Source organism: Festucalex cinctus, chromosome 17, assembly GCF_051991245.1.
Source record: "Festucalex cinctus isolate MCC-2025b chromosome 17, RoL_Fcin_1.0, whole genome shotgun sequence".
Lineage (NCBI taxonomy): Eukaryota > Metazoa > Chordata > Actinopteri > Syngnathiformes > Syngnathidae > Festucalex > Festucalex cinctus.
Genome location: NC_135427.1, coordinates 23,580,081 through 23,598,861, shown reverse-complemented (window position 1 = coordinate 23,598,861; position 18,781 = coordinate 23,580,081). Strand labels below are relative to the sequence as shown.

Here is an 18,781-nt window from a genome sequence, read left to right as displayed (position 1 = left end):
CAATTTAATTTGGATTGGATTTTTTTTTTAAATTATGTATTGAATTAATTTGATTTTTTTTTTAATTCGATTTGACTGTGTCTTATTTCAGAGATTATTGCGTATGTAAGTTCTTAAAAATAGGTACAGCTCAATTGCCTCATCGGGTGTGGATGGGGCACGAAGGAAGTGGTCTGACATCAACTGACAGGATAAAGTGAATACTGTCTCATCACAGGGGTAAGGTCCTCGTTGTGTGCACTGTGCTTTGCAAGTTTGTATTGCGTGATATGGTACATGTTTGAGATGGTCTTCCACCCCAAAAAGTTGAGGAAGCCTGTACATCATGTACGGCCGGCCACTGGGTGCAACTGCGTTCCTGCTTTTGCGGATGATGTGGGTGTTCCAGAGGTGAGAAACACGCTGGAGTTCGCTCTGAGACAGTAGACACACAAACAAGTTGGTAAAATGAACACGCCTTTCCAATATGCATATTACATGGGACAATATTGATATTTTTTCTAATATATTGTGCAGCCCTAGTTCTAGCATCTACTGATACCAACCAATACTGCAAAACTTTCTCAAAAGTGTACAGGACTGTCTTAGAAATTTAGAATATTGTGATAAGGTCCTTTATTTTCTGTAATGCAATTAAATAAGAAAAAATGTGATACATTCTGGATTCATTACAAATCAACTGAAATATTGCAAGCCTTTTATTGTTTCAATATTGCTGATTATGACATTATTTTTTTTACTTGGTCTGAGGAAATATTCTTATTTTTGAGATAAGGTTATTTGAGTTTTCTTAAACTGTAAGCCATAATCAGCAATATTAAAATAATCAGCAATATTAAAATAATAAAAGGCTTGCAATATTTCAGTTGATTTGTAATGAATCCAGAATATATGACATTTTAGTTTTTTTTAATTGCATTATAGAAAATAATGGACTTTATCACAATATTCTAATTTTCTAAGACAGTCCTGTATTGACATAATTTGTCTCTGTAGCAAACTAGTCTATAGTGAGTTAAAAAAAAGTGAGTGGTCGCTCTGCAAACGAGATATTGCATCCGATCTCAGAGTTTTCCAAATGTAAACTGAAATTTAAAAAACCTTCAGCAAAGTTTACTGGTATTTCTACTAGTTTAGTACTGAATTGTAAGGTTTGGAGCTTTTGGTATTAGTGAAACCTGTGTTTTTATACGATTGACAGTAAAAAGCTTCGTATTGGACATTGCAAGCCGATATCTGATACTGTATTGTTTCCAAGTACACCAATATTTAAAATAATTAATCAAATACACACCTCAATGATATTTAGACAGGTGAAAAGAATCAGTTGCTTATCCAAGGAGTCACCAGTGAACTCATCAGAATCCTTAAGTTTCTGAAAAGCATTTATCCAGAACTGGGCATGATGTCGTCTTATGAAAGCCCACCAGCTCTCGATGCGTTGATTGTGTGTGCTGGAGCCATAGATGAAACAATTTCTTGCATAATTGTCATCATGTTCAAGACGCAAAAAACGCTGCATGTCTTCCATAATCCCATTTTCAGTCCCCATGTCATCACGGATCCTTGCTGCTGTACCACCCTTTTCTTCAACTTCTGAAATAAAATATCCAGCAATAACTCTGGGATTGCTGTTGGTTGAGTATGCATGAAGCCAGATAATCATTCTAGAAAATCCATCTACTGCACCGTTAACACAAACACCATAGGGTTTCAGCTTGTCATAGGAATCTACATGCCAGATGAAGTTTGGGCCAGGGTTGCAATATAGGCGTCTTTGCAGTCGATTTCGTTGTCTAAGCTGTACACCTTGGGGATCTAGAATGCCCAGTAAATGTCTGATGGTGTTCTGGGAAACAGTAAATCCCTCCTGTATGCACCAAAGGTGTTGCAGTTTGTATCCCTGAAGCTGACCATACGTTTCCATCTGGTTCATAAGGAATAATGCAACATCAAGAACATCACTTCTGTTTTTCCTTCGATAAAGCCGTAGTCGCGACAGGATCCTTCTTAATGTCCGAAGGCTCATGTGAATTCCATGACGAGAGGAAAGTGAAATCAATTTCTTTATGATTAAGTCCCAATAAGAAATATGTCTTCAGCAAGTCATCCATATGCTCCTGTTCATTGTCCATGTTGAGAATATTTGTAATCCTAATTCTTTCACACCTGTAAAACATAAAAACAAAGTTACTTGGTTCGCCAGCCAGAGGGGGACATGCAACACATAAGTTCACAGGAACAAATACAAAATGTGCCATGAAGTTCTGAGTGTTGAGCCGCTCCATTACTATGGTGTGTGCTGTCTGAAGGGCAGGACCACCACTATTAGGATATGAAATTGGTCTAAAACAGGAAAAGCATGGAATCAGACTTGCCAGGTAAGAATCAGCCTACTGTTGTAACATCATAACAGGGTATTCTTCAGTTAGTTGTAATTCTATTATTATTATTATTATTATTATTATTTTACTACAATACTCTATAGAGAAACTGTGAATAAAGCACATACATGAAAACATGCCATCCCATGAGACATGATTATCATGTACAGTACTGTATTAACAGTTTAGTGTAAAGTTTTGGCAGTGATCATTTTAGCGTGACTGGCAACTCGCTACTAGCGTTATTGTGCCTTGAACGTCTCTAATTGGTCAATCGCCGGAGCGATGTATTCTTGACCTGGCGTGAACGGCTATTTTACCGTGATTGCAATAGCTTGCCCGTCAAGAAGTTATTTTAGCATGATGCGTAGGCTGCTGTGAATCGGTTATATTGCCGTGAGTCTTACAATGTGCGCGGCTCCTTCTTCTTCCTGTCTTTCTTCGATAGATGGCGAGTTGTCGAAATCATGCAAGGCCGACTTAACAATAAAGCAAGAAAAAAGAATTATGAACGACGTTTACTTACTGAATTGTCCCTGTTGGTGGCGAGGCTCTGTTCCGCCGATCGATTGCTGTGGTGCTCCAGTGCGGAAGCGCCATACCCCATTGCATTATGGGGCAAAATATGACGAACCAAATCATGTACGGCAGACATAATAAATAATAAAAGCTACGAATAAACAATGTTTTTTGTCTATTTAATTTTCTAAAGAATTGGTAATGTGGCCCAAAAGCCTAAAAAATGGGGTTTTGTTTTCACTCGCGCATGCGCAAATAATACCCCGTGGCATCATGGGAAGGTATGCTAACTTTGTAGCATGTAGCCTACATGTACGTTCGAACATATTTGCGAGTATGTTCGAACATATTTGCGAGTATGTTCGAACATATTTGCGAGTATGTTCGAACATATTTGCGAGTATGTTCGAACGTATTTGCGACTATGTTCGAACGTATTTGCGAGTATGTTCGAACATATTTCAATACGTTCGAACATATTTGCAAGTATGTTCGAACATATTTGCGAGTATGTTCGAACATAGTCGCCAGCCAAAAATGTTTACTCCACATTGGCAGCTCTACGCTTCCGTACCATCCAACAAACACAAAATAAATGTCCGCTCAGCTTCCACGTTTTGAAAGGAAATCGGCATTCAGGCCGCTTTTCTTGTCACGTTGAGGCACTGGAACCAAAAAGTAAAAGTCGAGCTTTTTGATAACTAACTAAATTTGATCTCTCAGGGAGTTGATTGAAAAAAATCTGAAAAAAAAAGAAATTGAAAAAAAAAAGAAATTGGAAAAAAAAATGAAATTGAAAAAAAAAATGCGGTGCCACATCGCACGTACCGGCAACAAATTGTTGACAATTTGCAAGGTCGCTACTGAGCCGTGTTGAGAAAATGCTCCCATACGCGTTTCTTGAGTTTTGGCCAACGGTGCGTCGCCACGGTAGGGGTGTGCCAAAAAATCGATTCATAAAAGAATCAAGATTCTCATTTATTAATCGAATCGAATCAATATTAACATCCAAAAATTGATATTATTTAAATTAGAAATGAAAAAGAAGGAGAAAAGGCAGTTGTTGCTCACACTCTGTTTTTGTGGAAAAAGGCACTTACAATACAAAACTAATACATGTTTAAACAAAAAAAAGACTCTTTAAAGGGGCAGGAAGCAAGATTCCGAGTTTTTGCACATTTGCGACCACTCTGGCGAAATGTGGAATGGACCCCAGCGACGTGCGCGACTTTTCGGGCACAAGCAAACCTCCAAGTTAATCGAACAAACGTAAACACGGAGCACAACTCCTTTTTCATAGGCTTAATAATGTGTACAGAGGAAAAATATGTATTAATTAATTAATTAATTAATGTTACTTTGTATGTGAAAGTGATTTTGAGTGACAAAAGCTTACGTAATTCCAAACGTAAATAGTCCATCCCGTGAGTCCGATGACATTGAGGATAGCAGTGCGTTGCAAATATGTTTGAATTAGCTGTCCTGTCCATGAAGTTGCGTGAACAATCGCAAGAGCTAACAGGGACAATAGCGTGCATGACGTCATGCTCAGAGCCACAGTTAAAGTTTCTGGCTCCAACAGTTTTTCCTTTTATAGAAAAATAGGGGCAACAGTCATTGTGCCACAGTCGTGCCTCCTGTCCATTATACAATTCTTAAAACATGTGCAGGTGAAAAATATGGTTATTTTAACACTCAAATTTGAGTCTAATCTTGCATCGTGCACCTTTAATATCTCTATTTGTCATTTTGTCTTGCAAAGCAGATTGGAGTACATCATGACAATGTTGTGCATATCTGTAAATTGAAGCAGAAATCATTTGTCAATCAAATAATTTCGAATCGAAAATCGTTTGAATCGGTAATCCAAAATCGATTCTGAATGGAATCGTAGACCCAAAAATCGTAATCGAATTTAATCTTGAGACAGTCAAAGATTCCCAGCCCTACACCACGGCAAAGATTCTTTTGGAAGGCCACTATGACTCATTGCAAATCCAAACAATTGTTGCATGTAGACCACAAATTGAAATCCAAGGCTCATGAAAGGAGATTTTAGCAGGAAACAACCAAGGTCATTTTAGTTAGTTAACTTAAAACTAACAAAAAAACTAAAACTAAAATTCAAAAACCAATTTCGTTAAAGAAATAAAATAAAAACATAAATGCATTTTACAAAACGAAAACTAACTGAAACTACATTTTATGTTTACAAAACTAATTACAATTATCGCGCAAATGTCAGTTTTAGTCTTTGGTAATTAATTTAATTCATGAGCCTTTGGGGGTGATTTTAAATGTGATTTTGAAATCATTTGTACTTGTACTCTTTTTAAATGCTTTTAGGGTGCCTTTTTTTCATGTCCCATACACTTTAAGTAGACGTATTTTGATATTAACCGCAGAAATAAGGACGTTTGAAAGTGTGTCACACAGAAGTGATGTCATCTCGCATCAGCCAATAGAAAAGCACCTTCACATGACATCGCTCGCCTAGTGCTTTTCAAATATAGCGCACAAGTAATACATTTTTTTTTTTAAAACTAATACTGAAACTAACTAAAGCTAAACATTTATTAAAGAACTAAAACTAAATGTGAAAGTCGACTTTTGTTGCGCTGATTGATTGTTGTGCATGCGTCAGACGGTGCTGCGAGACGGCCTGGAGGAAATGAAGCGCTTCTTCTCGGTCAACAGCAGCTGCCGACTTCCTCTCAATCCAGCGCTGCTGGTGCGGGGGATCCACATCCAGGTGAGTGGGGCGCTGTCCGTCCGTCCATCCGTCCGTCCGCTCCGGGCCCACGTCGCTGACCGCTGTGTCTGGCCCATGCGTGTCAGGCGTGCTCCTTTTTCAACTCCAACGCCGTCCCACTGAAGTTGTCCTTTCGCAATGTGGACCCGCTCGGCGACGACATCAGCGTCATCTTCAAGGTCAGGACGCCGCCGTCGCCTTTGCATGGATGCTCTTTCCCTCTTACCGTTTCCTCCTTTCAGTCATTTTCATTTCACATTATTCTTTTGCTTTCATTTTCTATTTATTCAGAATTGCCTTGTTTTGTTTGACTTTGTGTTTTTAGTGTTGTCTGAATCATTTTATCATATTTTGATTTTTTTTTTATTAGGGCCCGAGCAGCGACCGCTGCGAGGTCCCTATTGTTTTTGTAAAAATTCTTCTTCTTCTTCTTCTTCTTCTTCTTTATTCTCTGCAAACGATCGCGATTTTGGGTACCTAAACATTCACGAAAACTCACCAAACTTTGCACACTCCTCAGGCCCGCCGAAAAATTTGATATTATGAAGTCGTCATAACAACGCGACTCTATAGCGCCACCTAGCATAGAAAAATAAAAACCAAGCCCGGCACATTTGAGCTAGACTCTAGCTCAAACGAATTCCCTCATTCCCTACACGTGCTACACGTGCCTGCCAATTTTCATTGATCTAGCTGCTAGAGCAATGAAAATTGGCAGGCACGTGTAGCACCCCGAGACGCACAAAAAAGTCTATTGGGACCATGTAGCTAAAATGTACAGGAAGTGAGCTATGAATTTTTTAATGTCCGAATTTGGCCTATTTTGGCACTTTCACTGTGGTCATGCTTTTTCCCCCTTTGCAAACATTTTTCATCCAATTGACTTCAAACTTGGCATTTATCATCTCAAGACCTGAGAGAACAACTGGGCAAAACATCTTGCTTTTTCGAAATACTATATGACGGGGGCGGGGCATCAAATATTGCCTTTAAAATTTCACTTGTCCAGAAAGAGCAAATGCTTAATAACTCCCATGTTCAAGCTCCAAAAAATCTCTAACTTCTCAGGCAACCTAATAGTCACAACCTGAAAACATCTATATGATAAAATTCAGTTATACATATAGCGCCACCTAGTGGTAACACTACGTGTCATACTTTGCTTTTAGCTACTGTGCTGAGCTCGTTGAAGGGATCCAGTTTAAAATTGGTCAGAAACGCCTTAAGATGTTGATCATGCCCCACACCGAATATTGTAACTTTTGGCCAAAGGGCGTGGCCGCTACGGTGACGCAAAGTCTGAAGATTTTTCGTGACAATAAAAGCTGCATTAACTTGACCCAGATGATCCTATCTTCTCAAAATTTCACACATTTGATGAGAGTCCAGCCCTAAAGATATCTGCGAACTTATATTTCATCTTACTGATAGCGCCACCTAGTGGCAATTTTTTTTCTTACGAATTTTCTTCTACGTTTTTCTCCAAACACGTTAACTGGACCTACCTCATATTTGCTCAGATGAGGGTTTCGGCCTTCACAATGTCACAACACAAAGTTTGTGAGTTTTCGCAAATTGCTGTGGGCGTGGCTAAGCGCTGTTCGCCAAGAAAACAACGCCAGTTTTGAGGGTCTAAACATGCACAGAAACTCATGAAACTTGGCACACACATCTGGCCTGGTACAATGAGCAATATTTTATTGTTGATTGTGCTATTTTTGAAAAAAAGACTCAGTAGCGCCCCCTAGAAATTTTTAACGAAGCAGCCCCGGTTGTACGTTTAAGCAAGAACAAGGAATATTTTTAGGTTTATGAGGGAGCCCAACACTTACAAAAAAAGTCTCTTGGACCCATCTGCTAAAATGAACAGGAAGTGAGCTACGAATTTTTGAATGTCCCATTTTTGACGATTTTTGCACATTTACAGGGGGCATACTTTTGCCCACTTCTCCTACACGTTTCGTCCGACTGAGTTAAGACTTGACCTGGACCATGTCAAGACCTGAGCCAACGACAGGGGGAAAAATCTTGACTTTTCGAAATACTTTATGATGAGGGCGGGGCATCAAAATTTGTGTTTCACACTGGAAAAGGATATGCTTAATAACTCCCATGCTCCAAAAAATCCCAAACTTCACATGTATGTTTATAGTCAAGGCCTGAAGCTATCTATATGACAACATTCAGTTATATATGCAGCGCCACCTAGCCCTTGAGGCATGAAAAAAAATAGCCCACATACGGTATTTTTACAAAAATTGTAAACTCATTCTCAGTTTGATAACTAAGTCATTTATGAATATTCTTTTACTTTCCACCACTCAAAATGTTCACTGGCAACAGACCGATCCAAACATATGTATTTTTTATTTATTTTTATTTATTTTTGATAGCCTCTATGGACGTTAAAAGCAGTATCGTGAATGAAGGATATGCTTAATAACTCCCCGGTAGATGCTTAAAAAAAATCCCAAACTTGACATGTATATTTATCGTCAAGGCCTGAAGGTATCTCTATGACAAAATTCAGTTATAAATACAGCGCCACCTAGTCCTTGAAGCATTAAAAAAAACAAAAAAAAAACACTGACGGTATTTTGTACAAAATTGGTGAACTCATTGTAAGTATTATAACTAAGTCATTTATGAATATTCTTTTACTTTCCACTACTCAAGATGTTCAATGGTATCAGACCGATCCAAACATATGTACTTTTTTATTTTGCTTTATTTATTTTTGATAGCCTCTATGGACAATAAAAGCAACATCGTGCAATCAGTACGAGCAATGATGGGTATATATACTTTCAGGTCAACTCATTCCCTAAAAATAAAAAAGGACGCTGATTTTTGCAGATCTTAACAATCACCAAAACCCATTGAGCTTGACACACACATCAAACCTGGCAAAAAAAAAATCCACATGTAAAGGTTTATCATGCCATGTTAAAAGAAATTTTGCTCCTAATGTGCCAGTACTCCAATGTGCGAGTACCCCAACGTGCAAGTACCCAAACGTGCAAGTACCCCAACGTGGCCCGGGCTGCGAGGGCCCTTTATAGCTGCTCGCAGCTCTAGTTTTACTTTGTTTTTTTGTTTTGTTTTTAATTCAATACTATTGGGGTTTTTTTATTAATTGCCTTTTTAATAAAAAAAAATGTTAAAAATGTGTTTTTTTTTTATATTTTTTTTATATTTTAATTTCAGTAATTTTCATTTCAGATTATTTTTGCCTTTCATTTTCAATTTATTCATAATTGCCTCATTTTGTTTTATTTTGTGTTTAGTGTTGTTTGAATCATTTTATCATATTTTGATTTTTTTTTTTTTGTATTTTACTTTTTTTTTTTAAATATTCCATACTATTGTTTTATTTATATTTGTTTATTAATGTGTTAGTTCATTTTGTGTTTATTCTAGTGCTGTCAAAGTTAAAGCGTTAACTAATTAATTAATCACAAAAAATTATCACTTTAATCATTGTATTACCACAGATTAATCATACGATTAATTTTGACCGCAGATGATCCTTTTTAGCCAACAGTGGATGGTTACATTAAAGGTAGCTGTTGGAGTTTGAGCAATAAACATAACTACATGCATTAAAGGAAAGCATTTAATAAATGTTTACATATGCCGTAGGTAATTTTTTCCCATTTTAAATTATGCAAATAATTAATTGATTAGAAAAAGTAGGATGAGAGTGTGCAGCGGGCAAAAATGTTGGGGAAAAAAAGCTTTCAAAAGTCAGTGATTAATCATGATTAATCAAAATTCTACAATGTGATTAATCTGATTAAAAAATTTAATCGTTTGACAGCTCTAGTTTATTCACATTTTGTTTTTATTTTGTTCAAAATGTAATTTATGTTTTCATTATCATTTATTATGATTATTTACTTTTCTGATTTTTTTGTGATAGTATTTTCGAAAGGATGGAATCAAGTGCACCTTGTGGTGTCTTTGATGTCATGCGTTTTTTTGTTTTTTTTTTGTCCCCTCCCCCCAGTCAGGCGACGACCTGCGTCAGGACATGCTGACGCTGCAGGTGATCCGCATCATGAACAAGATCTGGATCCAGGAGGGTCTGGACATGAGGATGGTCATCTTCAAGTGCTTCTCCACGGGCCGAGGCCGCGGTGAGGAGCGGGCGGGAAGGCGGTTTTGGGCTGGCGGTCACGTTTGCCAGCCGCCTATTGACGCGCGCGTGTTGTCCTTCAGGCATGGTGGAGATGATCCCTCAGGCGGACACGCTGCGCAGGATCCAGGTGGAGCACGGCGTGACGGGATCCTTCAAAGATCGCCCGCTGGCCGACTGGTTGCAGAAGCACAACCCTGCCGATGAGCAGTACGACAAGGTGGGGATGTAACGATATCCAAACATCACGATACGATATTATCACGATATTGTGGGGAGGTTGGTGGTATTTAAAAAAGGTCACAATATTCATCCATCCATCCATTTTCGGTTGCTACTCACTAGGGTCGTGGGGGTGCTGGAGCCTATCCCAGCTGGCTATGGGCAGTAGGCGGGGGACACCCTGGACTGGTTGCCAGCCAATCGCAGTTAAAAGGCAGCGATGGCCGACATATTGACTTGCTTCACAAGCATATTATGTTCCCCTTCATCTGACAATTAGCATAATTTTAAACATACAAGGGACAAAATATCCCTAATGAAAATTAAATTGCACTAAAAACTGGCCATCAGAGGGTGCTACAACTGCATAAATGAAAATAAACCTGACTTTTTTTTAACAGAGGTGTTGCTTTTAAATATCGTGAACATGACGACGACAATATTGTGGCAGTTTTAATATCACGATATTGTCCTGATTGTTACATCCCTACGACAAGGTAGCGGCCCGCTGGAAGCACACTTTTGGTTTTCTTCCGTTTGACAAAAGCAAAATGTTGGGCAGCTTGTGAGCAGTTTGTCCAAAAAAAGCTTAATGCTATCATAAAAGGAATATCAATCAATCTTTATTTGTATAGCACTTTTCATACAAAAAAATGCAACTCAAAGCGCTTTACATAGTAATAAAGAAATGAAAATAAACTAAATAAAAAATAAAATAACTAAAATTATGGTAAATAAAATCAAAACAAATCCCCCAGCCCACTGCCCCAATATTGACCCACAAATTAAAAGAAAAGCATAAACAAACATTGAAAACAAAGCAAAACAAACAGTTTTGTTTAAAACAAGCTGTTTTTAAAATGACCAAAATATAATCACTTTTTAAGAACACAAGACCGAGCTAAAACTACAGAAAGAAAATACTAAAAGAATAAAAAGAAGAGCAATAATCATATGAAATGCTAAATGTTCAAAATATAAATGACATAAAATAAAAGCTAAAAATCAATCAAGTACATAAAGTACATAAAAAGTAAAAGCTACATTAAAATGGTGCGTCTTAAAACCCTGAACATTTTCTACAAAATGCCATTGACAAGCTAACACTGAGAGCATTGTCGTCGCAATTCGTAAAGGGTGCCGCGCCACGAGCCAGTGACAGGTCATGTGGTCACGGGGAGGCCATCTTGGGACCAATCCTAACGGCACTCGGTTGTTGTTTGCCGGCTCTCGCAGCAGTTCGTAATAACGCAATTGAGCAAAATGTGTTTTCAATTGGTCGCGCTCAGCTTCAAAAGGGTTGCTATGAAGGCCAAGACTGTTGAGGTCACGAGGCGGCCATATTGCTCCTCCTGAGAAACGTTTCTCTCCATACAATCCTATACATTTACAGTGTCCAAATTGGAGAATATTTGATAAAGTACTTAGTAGTGTTTTAAATTTATTAAACATAAACAAGAGGACTTCAGACATTTTGCAACTTACATACGACTTAAATATATGTATAAATTACGTATATGCTTAATGATGTTTAGTACAGGAGGAAACTTGTATTTTTTTTTAATTAAAGAATTTTAACTGTAATTCAACAAAAGATGTCTCTGCCAAATCTAATATTTATTATATTTACTTCTTATTTATTATTATTAATTAATATACAATATTTATTTAATATTTAATTAGAAATGTAACCCTAACCCTTTCCTTGTAACCCTATCCAGTCATATATGCAGGTCAGTGGCTCTACCATAACGTCTTCTACTGCCTCCTGCTGGCCAAGGCGGGCACAACCAAAAGGAGCAACGTCACAAATTGCAATCAATCTGAATAGTGCTGTCATTAATGATGTTTTAAAAAATCGACTTGCCTATCAATTATTTCAACGATTAATCTTCTAAAAGCCTCGCCTTAAAAAAAAAAAAAAAAATTTTTTTTTTTTTAGTCCACTGTGGTTGAACCTGAGTTGAATTTAGTGGATGTGAATACTTGTTGTTCCTTATCTTCTCTGCACACATGCTCATATTACACAAACACCAACAAAATAAGCCTATGCTAAACGATTAACAAGATCCCGGATCTTGTTGCCTCTTGGACACCTCCCTGGAGAGGTGTTCTGGGCATGTCCTACCAGCGGGAGGCCCCGGGGACAACCCAGGACATGCTCGAGGAGCTGGTTGAAGTGGCTGGGGAGAGGGAAGTCTGGGTTTCCCTCCTAAAGCTGCTGCCTCCGCGACCCAACCTCAGATAAGCGGAAGAAGATGGATGGATACACGATTAACAATCGGGATTAGCATTAGCCCTGAATAAACTCGACTTACTTACTTAGTGTACTTTTCCTGAAAATCACTTCATAGTCCAACATAAAGAAAAATCCAATTGGATCATAATATGAATAACACTTTCATCTTCATCATGTTTACTAAGCCTGACGCATTTGTCTGTCTCGTTCAAACATTGAGTTGTGGCAGCCTACAATGGCCATTAGGTGCGTTTCCATTACCCTCAGTTTTGCGCAAAAGGCATGTTTCGCAAAAGTAAGCTGGTAATGGAAACACCGGATTTGCGAAAAAACTCAAATATCGCAAAAAAGTTTTTGTGCTCTCATGAGGTGATTTTTGAGACGTATCGAAAAAGAAGTATTTCGCAAAAGTGTAATAGAAACACTTTTTGCGCATTAGTAGTCATGTGACACCCGCCCGGACACGGCCAAAAGGACTGTAACGCGTTGTTTATGTGTATTTTTATTATACTTGCATTTACTATTTGTTTTGAGAATTATTAATTTCGGTTTTGTATTTTAGTTTTACATGCTGAAGTGATTTGTATCGGCTACTGCACGTCATGAGCGCAAAAGAGAGAGGTGTAATCGAGCGAGCCTCCTTCGAGAAGTTGAAGGAGAGGAGAGCTTGAAATCCTGTCTTGCCATGTCTGGTTAATTTAGCAGGGAGGACGTCAGAAAACATCAGAAACTTTTAACAATTTGTAACCCGTCTTTTACCCAGCCTCTGCATGGGAACAACATTTTAGGATTACAGGAAATAGGAAGTATACGGGGCCACTCGCTTTCGTGTCAGAACTGCTTGCCGACTGCCGAGGGACATACACGACAACAACACCAACACTAAATGCCCGAAACCGCCCGATGAGGGGTGAGTGTTTTTTTTTAAAGTAATATAACTACACCGGGTGTCCGTCTACCGTAAACATCATGAGCACCTCCTACAGAACAGCGAGGTCTCGCGAGACGGGACATTCCGAGAATTGCTCCTCAGAAGCGAAACTCTCTTCAATGGAAACACCGACAATTCGAAATTGTACTTTATGGAAATAGTACAATATCGCTTTTATTTTTGCGAAAAAGGGTAATGGAAACGCACTAATTGATGCAGCATGCTGTACCGGTACACGCACAGAAAATTTTTCCAAATAACTCACGTTATGCTCCAAGATCACGCTCCGTCGCCCGAGTTCCATTCCATCCCATTCAAATCCATAAACGTCCATAAACAGGAAGTAGCTACACCTTCCTTTTGCTGATGCGTCGGGCCACCACCATCTTACGTGTGTCTGGCCGGCGGCAATAAATTCATTAAAGCTCTTATTTATTGAGCGATTTTGACGCGGATTGTTTTATTACAAACATAAGACATGTAGCGATGTTCATTTTCTCCCTTTTCAGTCTAAAGAGATCACAAACAAACCCTAAGAAGCATCTTATTTATTTTTATTTTTTTATTTTATTTTTTTTTTTTTATTGACAAAAATGTAATCAAAATCCAAACACGTCAAATACAACACACACAAAAACCCATCACACAAACAGTAAAGAGAGAAAAAAAAAAAGAGACAATAAAATAAAATATGCCAGGGGTCTTAAACTAAGAAATATTAAAAATACCAAAATGAGAACATAAAATCAAAGTCTTGACAGCCTTCTTATTTTTGGAAGTAGAAATGGACTGAAAATATACATCAATCTCTTTCATAAACAGAAAAAAAAATAGGTTTCGATTTTGCACATTTACATTTATGAATATAAAACTTAGCAAGATAAATTAACAGATTAATCAAATAATATTCTTTTTCAAACGAACTGTCATAGTTGAAAAACCCAAAAAAAACATTCGGCAAAGAAAGCACAAAATTACAATAGATATTTACAAATGTCTTGCCAAAGCTTGCGAGCATAAGTACATTTCCAGAACAGGTGCACAAGAGTCTCTGATTGGGAGTCACAGAAGGAGCAGTTCAGATCCGCATCATAGCCAAATTTAACAAAAAATGATTTCACAGGATAACAACGATGAATCATTTTAAAAGACACCTCCTTCACTTTGTTGACCAAGAAGAATTTCTGAGGCAGGGTCCAAATTTTTTTCCAATTTAAATTCTTTACACGAGAGTTCCAGTACGATATTACAGGCGACACAGACACAAGATCAGATTGGAAAAGGGCACGAACTTTGCAAATGTTTCTATAACTAGAAGGATTAAAACATAATCTACCAATTGGTGATTCAACTAAGAAGCATCTTAGTTAGTAATGGTGAATCGGAGTCCGTCAGCAATAAGTGTCCATGTAGAACCGAAATATTAGTTCCGGGTGTCCCAGCAACATCCAGGTGCCGCAAATATGTTTTTTAAAAATGATTAAAATAGCTTCGGCCATGCATTTTTGCGTCAACCACTTTTTCTGGTCGACCAAACCGACTTGTTTGACTTTTATTATATTAGTCCTTATGAGAAAAGATTTTTTGTTGTTGTTGTTGTTGTTTTTTTTTTTTTTGTAGCTTTTCATTTTGGCGGGCAAAAGTGATTTCAGTTGTAAGCGTGATTGTGTGTGCGCGCAGGCGGTGGAGAATTTCATCTACTCGTGCGCGGGCTGCTGCGTGGCCACGTACGTGTTGGGAATCTGCGACCGGCACAACGACAACATCATGCTGAAGACCAGCGGCCACATGTTCCACATTGACTTTGGCAAGTTCCTGGGACACGCGCAGATGTTCGGCAACATCAAGCGGTGAGTTGCAAATTGGCCTTCTCCTGCCGCCAGAGCGCCGCTTACTGGTCGAGTGCAGTCGCTTTGTCCATGTTTTTTTTGTTTTTTTTAAATTTTAATCTTCTCATTGGCAGATGTCCAAATTAATTGACAAATCGCTCATCAAAAAACACTTTTTGGTCATCAAACTTGAGCAGCTGTTGCGCAATCATCAATGAATGGTTTCCAGGCGCTTCAAGTTGTCCTCACAAAAGGAAACAAATTGCTGCTTAATTAAAAACCTTCAACAATATTTGTTTGCCACCTCATGGAAAAATGTTTGTCAAATGTTTGAAATATCACAAATGGCGCATGGCTTGACTAAACACGAATGCAATTTGAATTTATATATGATCAAAAAATGCTTGAACAAAATAATCGGTGCTTGAAAAAAATTGTGATATCAAAAGCACAAACATGCTCTTGCACATCCTTGTGGGATATTGCACAATAGGGATGTAACGATATCCAAACATCACGGTACAATATTATCACGGTATGAAGGTCACGATATGATAATTATCACAATATTGTGGGGAGGTTGCCGAGACAAAAGAAGGTCACAAGATTGTAAAAAAAAATGAGCTCATACAAAAAAAATCAAACAAAAAAAACAAAACAAAAAAGATATATTAAAAAAAAAAACACAATATTGTGCTTTTATACACAACAATGAAAAATATAAAAATATTATGAATATTATATATAAAAATATATAAATATATATATTGAGGTACTTATGTGCTAATGCACGCACACATGACTCTGTTCACAAGCATATTACTTATTATTCATCTGACCATTAATGTGAATGTTAAACATAGAAGGGCCAAAATGTGCCTTGTGAAAATGAAACTGCATTTTTTTTAAAAAGTAGCCAACAGAGGGTGCTAGAACTGCACAAATGGAAATCAAGCCAACTTTTTTGTACAGATTTGCTGCTTTTAATATCGTGATATGACGACGACGATATTTTGGTTTGGTTTGGTTTATTCATTTTTTCCTTTCGGACACATTACAAGTTACATCGATCACATTACATCATTTGCAACATTGACATCCGAAAGAAGGGCTGACAGGTAGAAGCCAAGGCTTATTTGAGACCCGCCCCCATCGACCCATTGCTATAACGCATCAGTCATATACATTATTTAGAATAGTCATTGATTTTTATCGTTATCCATCCCATACTATCCCAGACACTGCTCGCTCAGTTCCTCTTGAATGTCCATAAATTGCGACCAGTCCCAGTCATTTGGAACTGGTGAGTCAGTTCCCAGACGCCACCAGTAGGCCCACCCCGCCAGGCGAGCAGCCAAGACAAGCGCAATTCTTCTCTTTCACCAGTAGCGTCTTCGCTGACCTCGGATCAGCTTTCACACATGTTGTGGCTTCCAGAAGAGTAGATTAGTGTTGTTCCGATACCGTTTTTTTGGCCACCGATACCCAGCTTTGCAGTATCGGCCGATACCGATACCATACCGATACTTAGGTTTTTTTTTCCTCAACATGAAAAAGCTGTCTTGCTATTGGTTCAGAGCATTCAAGGGCAGTGAACAGTGAACATGTCACATACCGGTGAATGTCGCGCACAAGCAAGACACAAGATGCTGCATCCAAAATCCTATATTAGCGATGGAATTAATGGTATTGACATGTTACTTGTGAGTACTCACCGATAACGATACCACTGTTTTACTGCAGTATTGGCACCTCTACCGATACCAGTATCGGTATCGGAACACTAGAGTACATCGGCTTACATTCGGCCCATTGCTTTCAAGCAATTTTTGCCTCGATTCTAGTCAGTTCAGCACACCACTGTTGCTAGCGACTTGTAGTTCTTTATGACTCCATGAGCGCTACCCAGCCTAGCTCACCCAGCAGAGCAGCCCACGCCAGCCACAATCAAGGAACTAGACCACCAACCCCCATTTTGCGTATTGACTGCAGATTCATTGTAGCCACAATACAGCTTTATCATGTAGCCTTGACTGTTAGAACAAATGTCCAAACGGAATTAGAGCCAGACAATATTTTGATTCAAACGGGAACAGCAATACATGTTATCAATGCAGGTGTATAAACAAGAGTTAGCCTTGGCAATGTCAGCAAGTAATCATATACAACTCCAGTTTTGGGTAATTAGTGAGGTTGTGAGTTACAGTATTGAGGTATTGCGGCAGTTTATGGCGATATCACCATATTGCCATGATTGTTACATCCCTATTTGCAATGTCAATAAAAGAAGGCGAGTTGATCTCTCTCGCTTGCGATTGTGTTTGGCCACCCGCCCGCAGTGACCGCGCCCCCTTCGTCTTCACATCCGACATGGCATACGTCATCAACGGCGGCGACAAGACGTCCAGTCGGTTCCACGACTTTGTGGACCTTTGCTGCGAGGCCTACAACCTGATCAGGAAGCACGCCCACCTGTTCCTCAACCTGCTCGGTCTGGTGGGTGCGCCACGCACGCATGCACGCACACGCACCAACGCGGGCGGGCCCAGTCAGCTGCTGTCTATTTTATTTTTTTTGTGTGTGTGTGTAAGATGGTGTCGTGCGGAATTCCCGAACTCTCCCACATGGACGATCTCAAGTACGTGTACGACGCTCTCAGGCCACACGAGTCGGAGGCGGACGCCACCATGTACTTCACGAGGTACGCACGCACGCGCACGCACAGACATATTATGCACAACGAATCTGTCAGTGTTAGATTTCCAGTGTTGGATGAAATCTGGTATTATTCTGACACTGTTGGGATAAAAAAAAATGACTCTGTTAGAGTACATTCCTCAGGTGTTAGAGTATGGAGGACCAAAACTGCTAAAATTCAAAATAAACTAGAGCTGCGAGCAGCTATAAAGGGCCCTCACAACCTGGATCACGTTCGGGTACTTGCACATCGGGGTACTTGCATGTTGGGGTACTGTCAAATAGGACAAGGACCGGGGAAAATGTTTTTGCCAAGCCTTGTGTGTGCAAAGTTTATCCATCTGGTGTACAGTTCCCAAAATAAAATCAAAATGGTGGACTTCCTGTTAGGTTTAGCAAATGGCAATATAATACTTTTTCGTATTTCTTCGGCTAATAGGTATCTGTCCTAATTTTCACAAATCTAGCTTAATCATACAATTGGAAAAGCTTCATAAAAATGTCTAGAGGGCGCTATTGAGCCATTCATTGAAAATTGCAAAAGAAATCTCTAAAATATTCATGTTCATGACAGGTTTGATGTGTGTGCAAAGTTTCAGGAGTGTTCACAGATGTTGAGACTCAGAATAAGCATTGTTTATCTTGGAAACAATTCATCGCTATGGCAACTGTGTAAAATAAAAAAACTTTTTATAACTTTGCATCTTAAACATCTTAAGATGAAACATACCAAGTTTGAAGACGGTCGGATAAATTTTGTAGGAGGAGTTTGTTAAAATATGACCCCTAAAAAAGGCCACAAAAAATAGCTACAAATCCCAACGTAAGTCAAAATGGTGGACTTCCTGTTTGGTTTAGCATATGCTTCCAGATTTTTTGTACATCGTGGACTGTTACATATGTCTCCAATTTTTTGTAGCTCTAGCTGCTTTGTACAACTGGGAATTCTTCATTAAGAAGGATTCTTTTTCCTTTGCAAACAACAGCGGCAAAAGCGTGCAATGAAATAAAAAGCTTTCAATAACTTTTCATCTTCAACATCTTAAGATAAATCACACCAAGTTTGAAGA

The 18,781-nt window shown here is 38.7% G+C and overlaps 1 protein-coding gene across 8 annotated transcripts in view; it reads left to right on the top strand.

Moving 5' to 3' along the window:
* Positions 1–18,781, top strand: part of pik3c2b (phosphatidylinositol-4-phosphate 3-kinase, catalytic subunit type 2 beta) — a 382,245-nt gene that overhangs the window by 314,271 nt on the left and 49,193 nt on the right. For all 8 annotated transcript variants that reach the window (XM_077501844.1, XM_077501843.1, XM_077501846.1 and 5 more), the window contains 7 exons: positions 5,548–5,655; positions 5,742–5,834; positions 9,665–9,794; positions 9,877–10,013; positions 14,866–15,035; positions 17,354–17,510; positions 17,606–17,715. In XM_077501844.1, the coding sequence (XP_077357970.1) occupies positions 5,548–5,655; positions 5,742–5,834; positions 9,665–9,794; positions 9,877–10,013; positions 14,866–15,035; positions 17,354–17,510; positions 17,606–17,715 (905 nt within the window). The remainder of the gene's footprint in view (positions 1–5,547; positions 5,656–5,741; positions 5,835–9,664; positions 9,795–9,876; positions 10,014–14,865; positions 15,036–17,353; positions 17,511–17,605; positions 17,716–18,781) is intronic.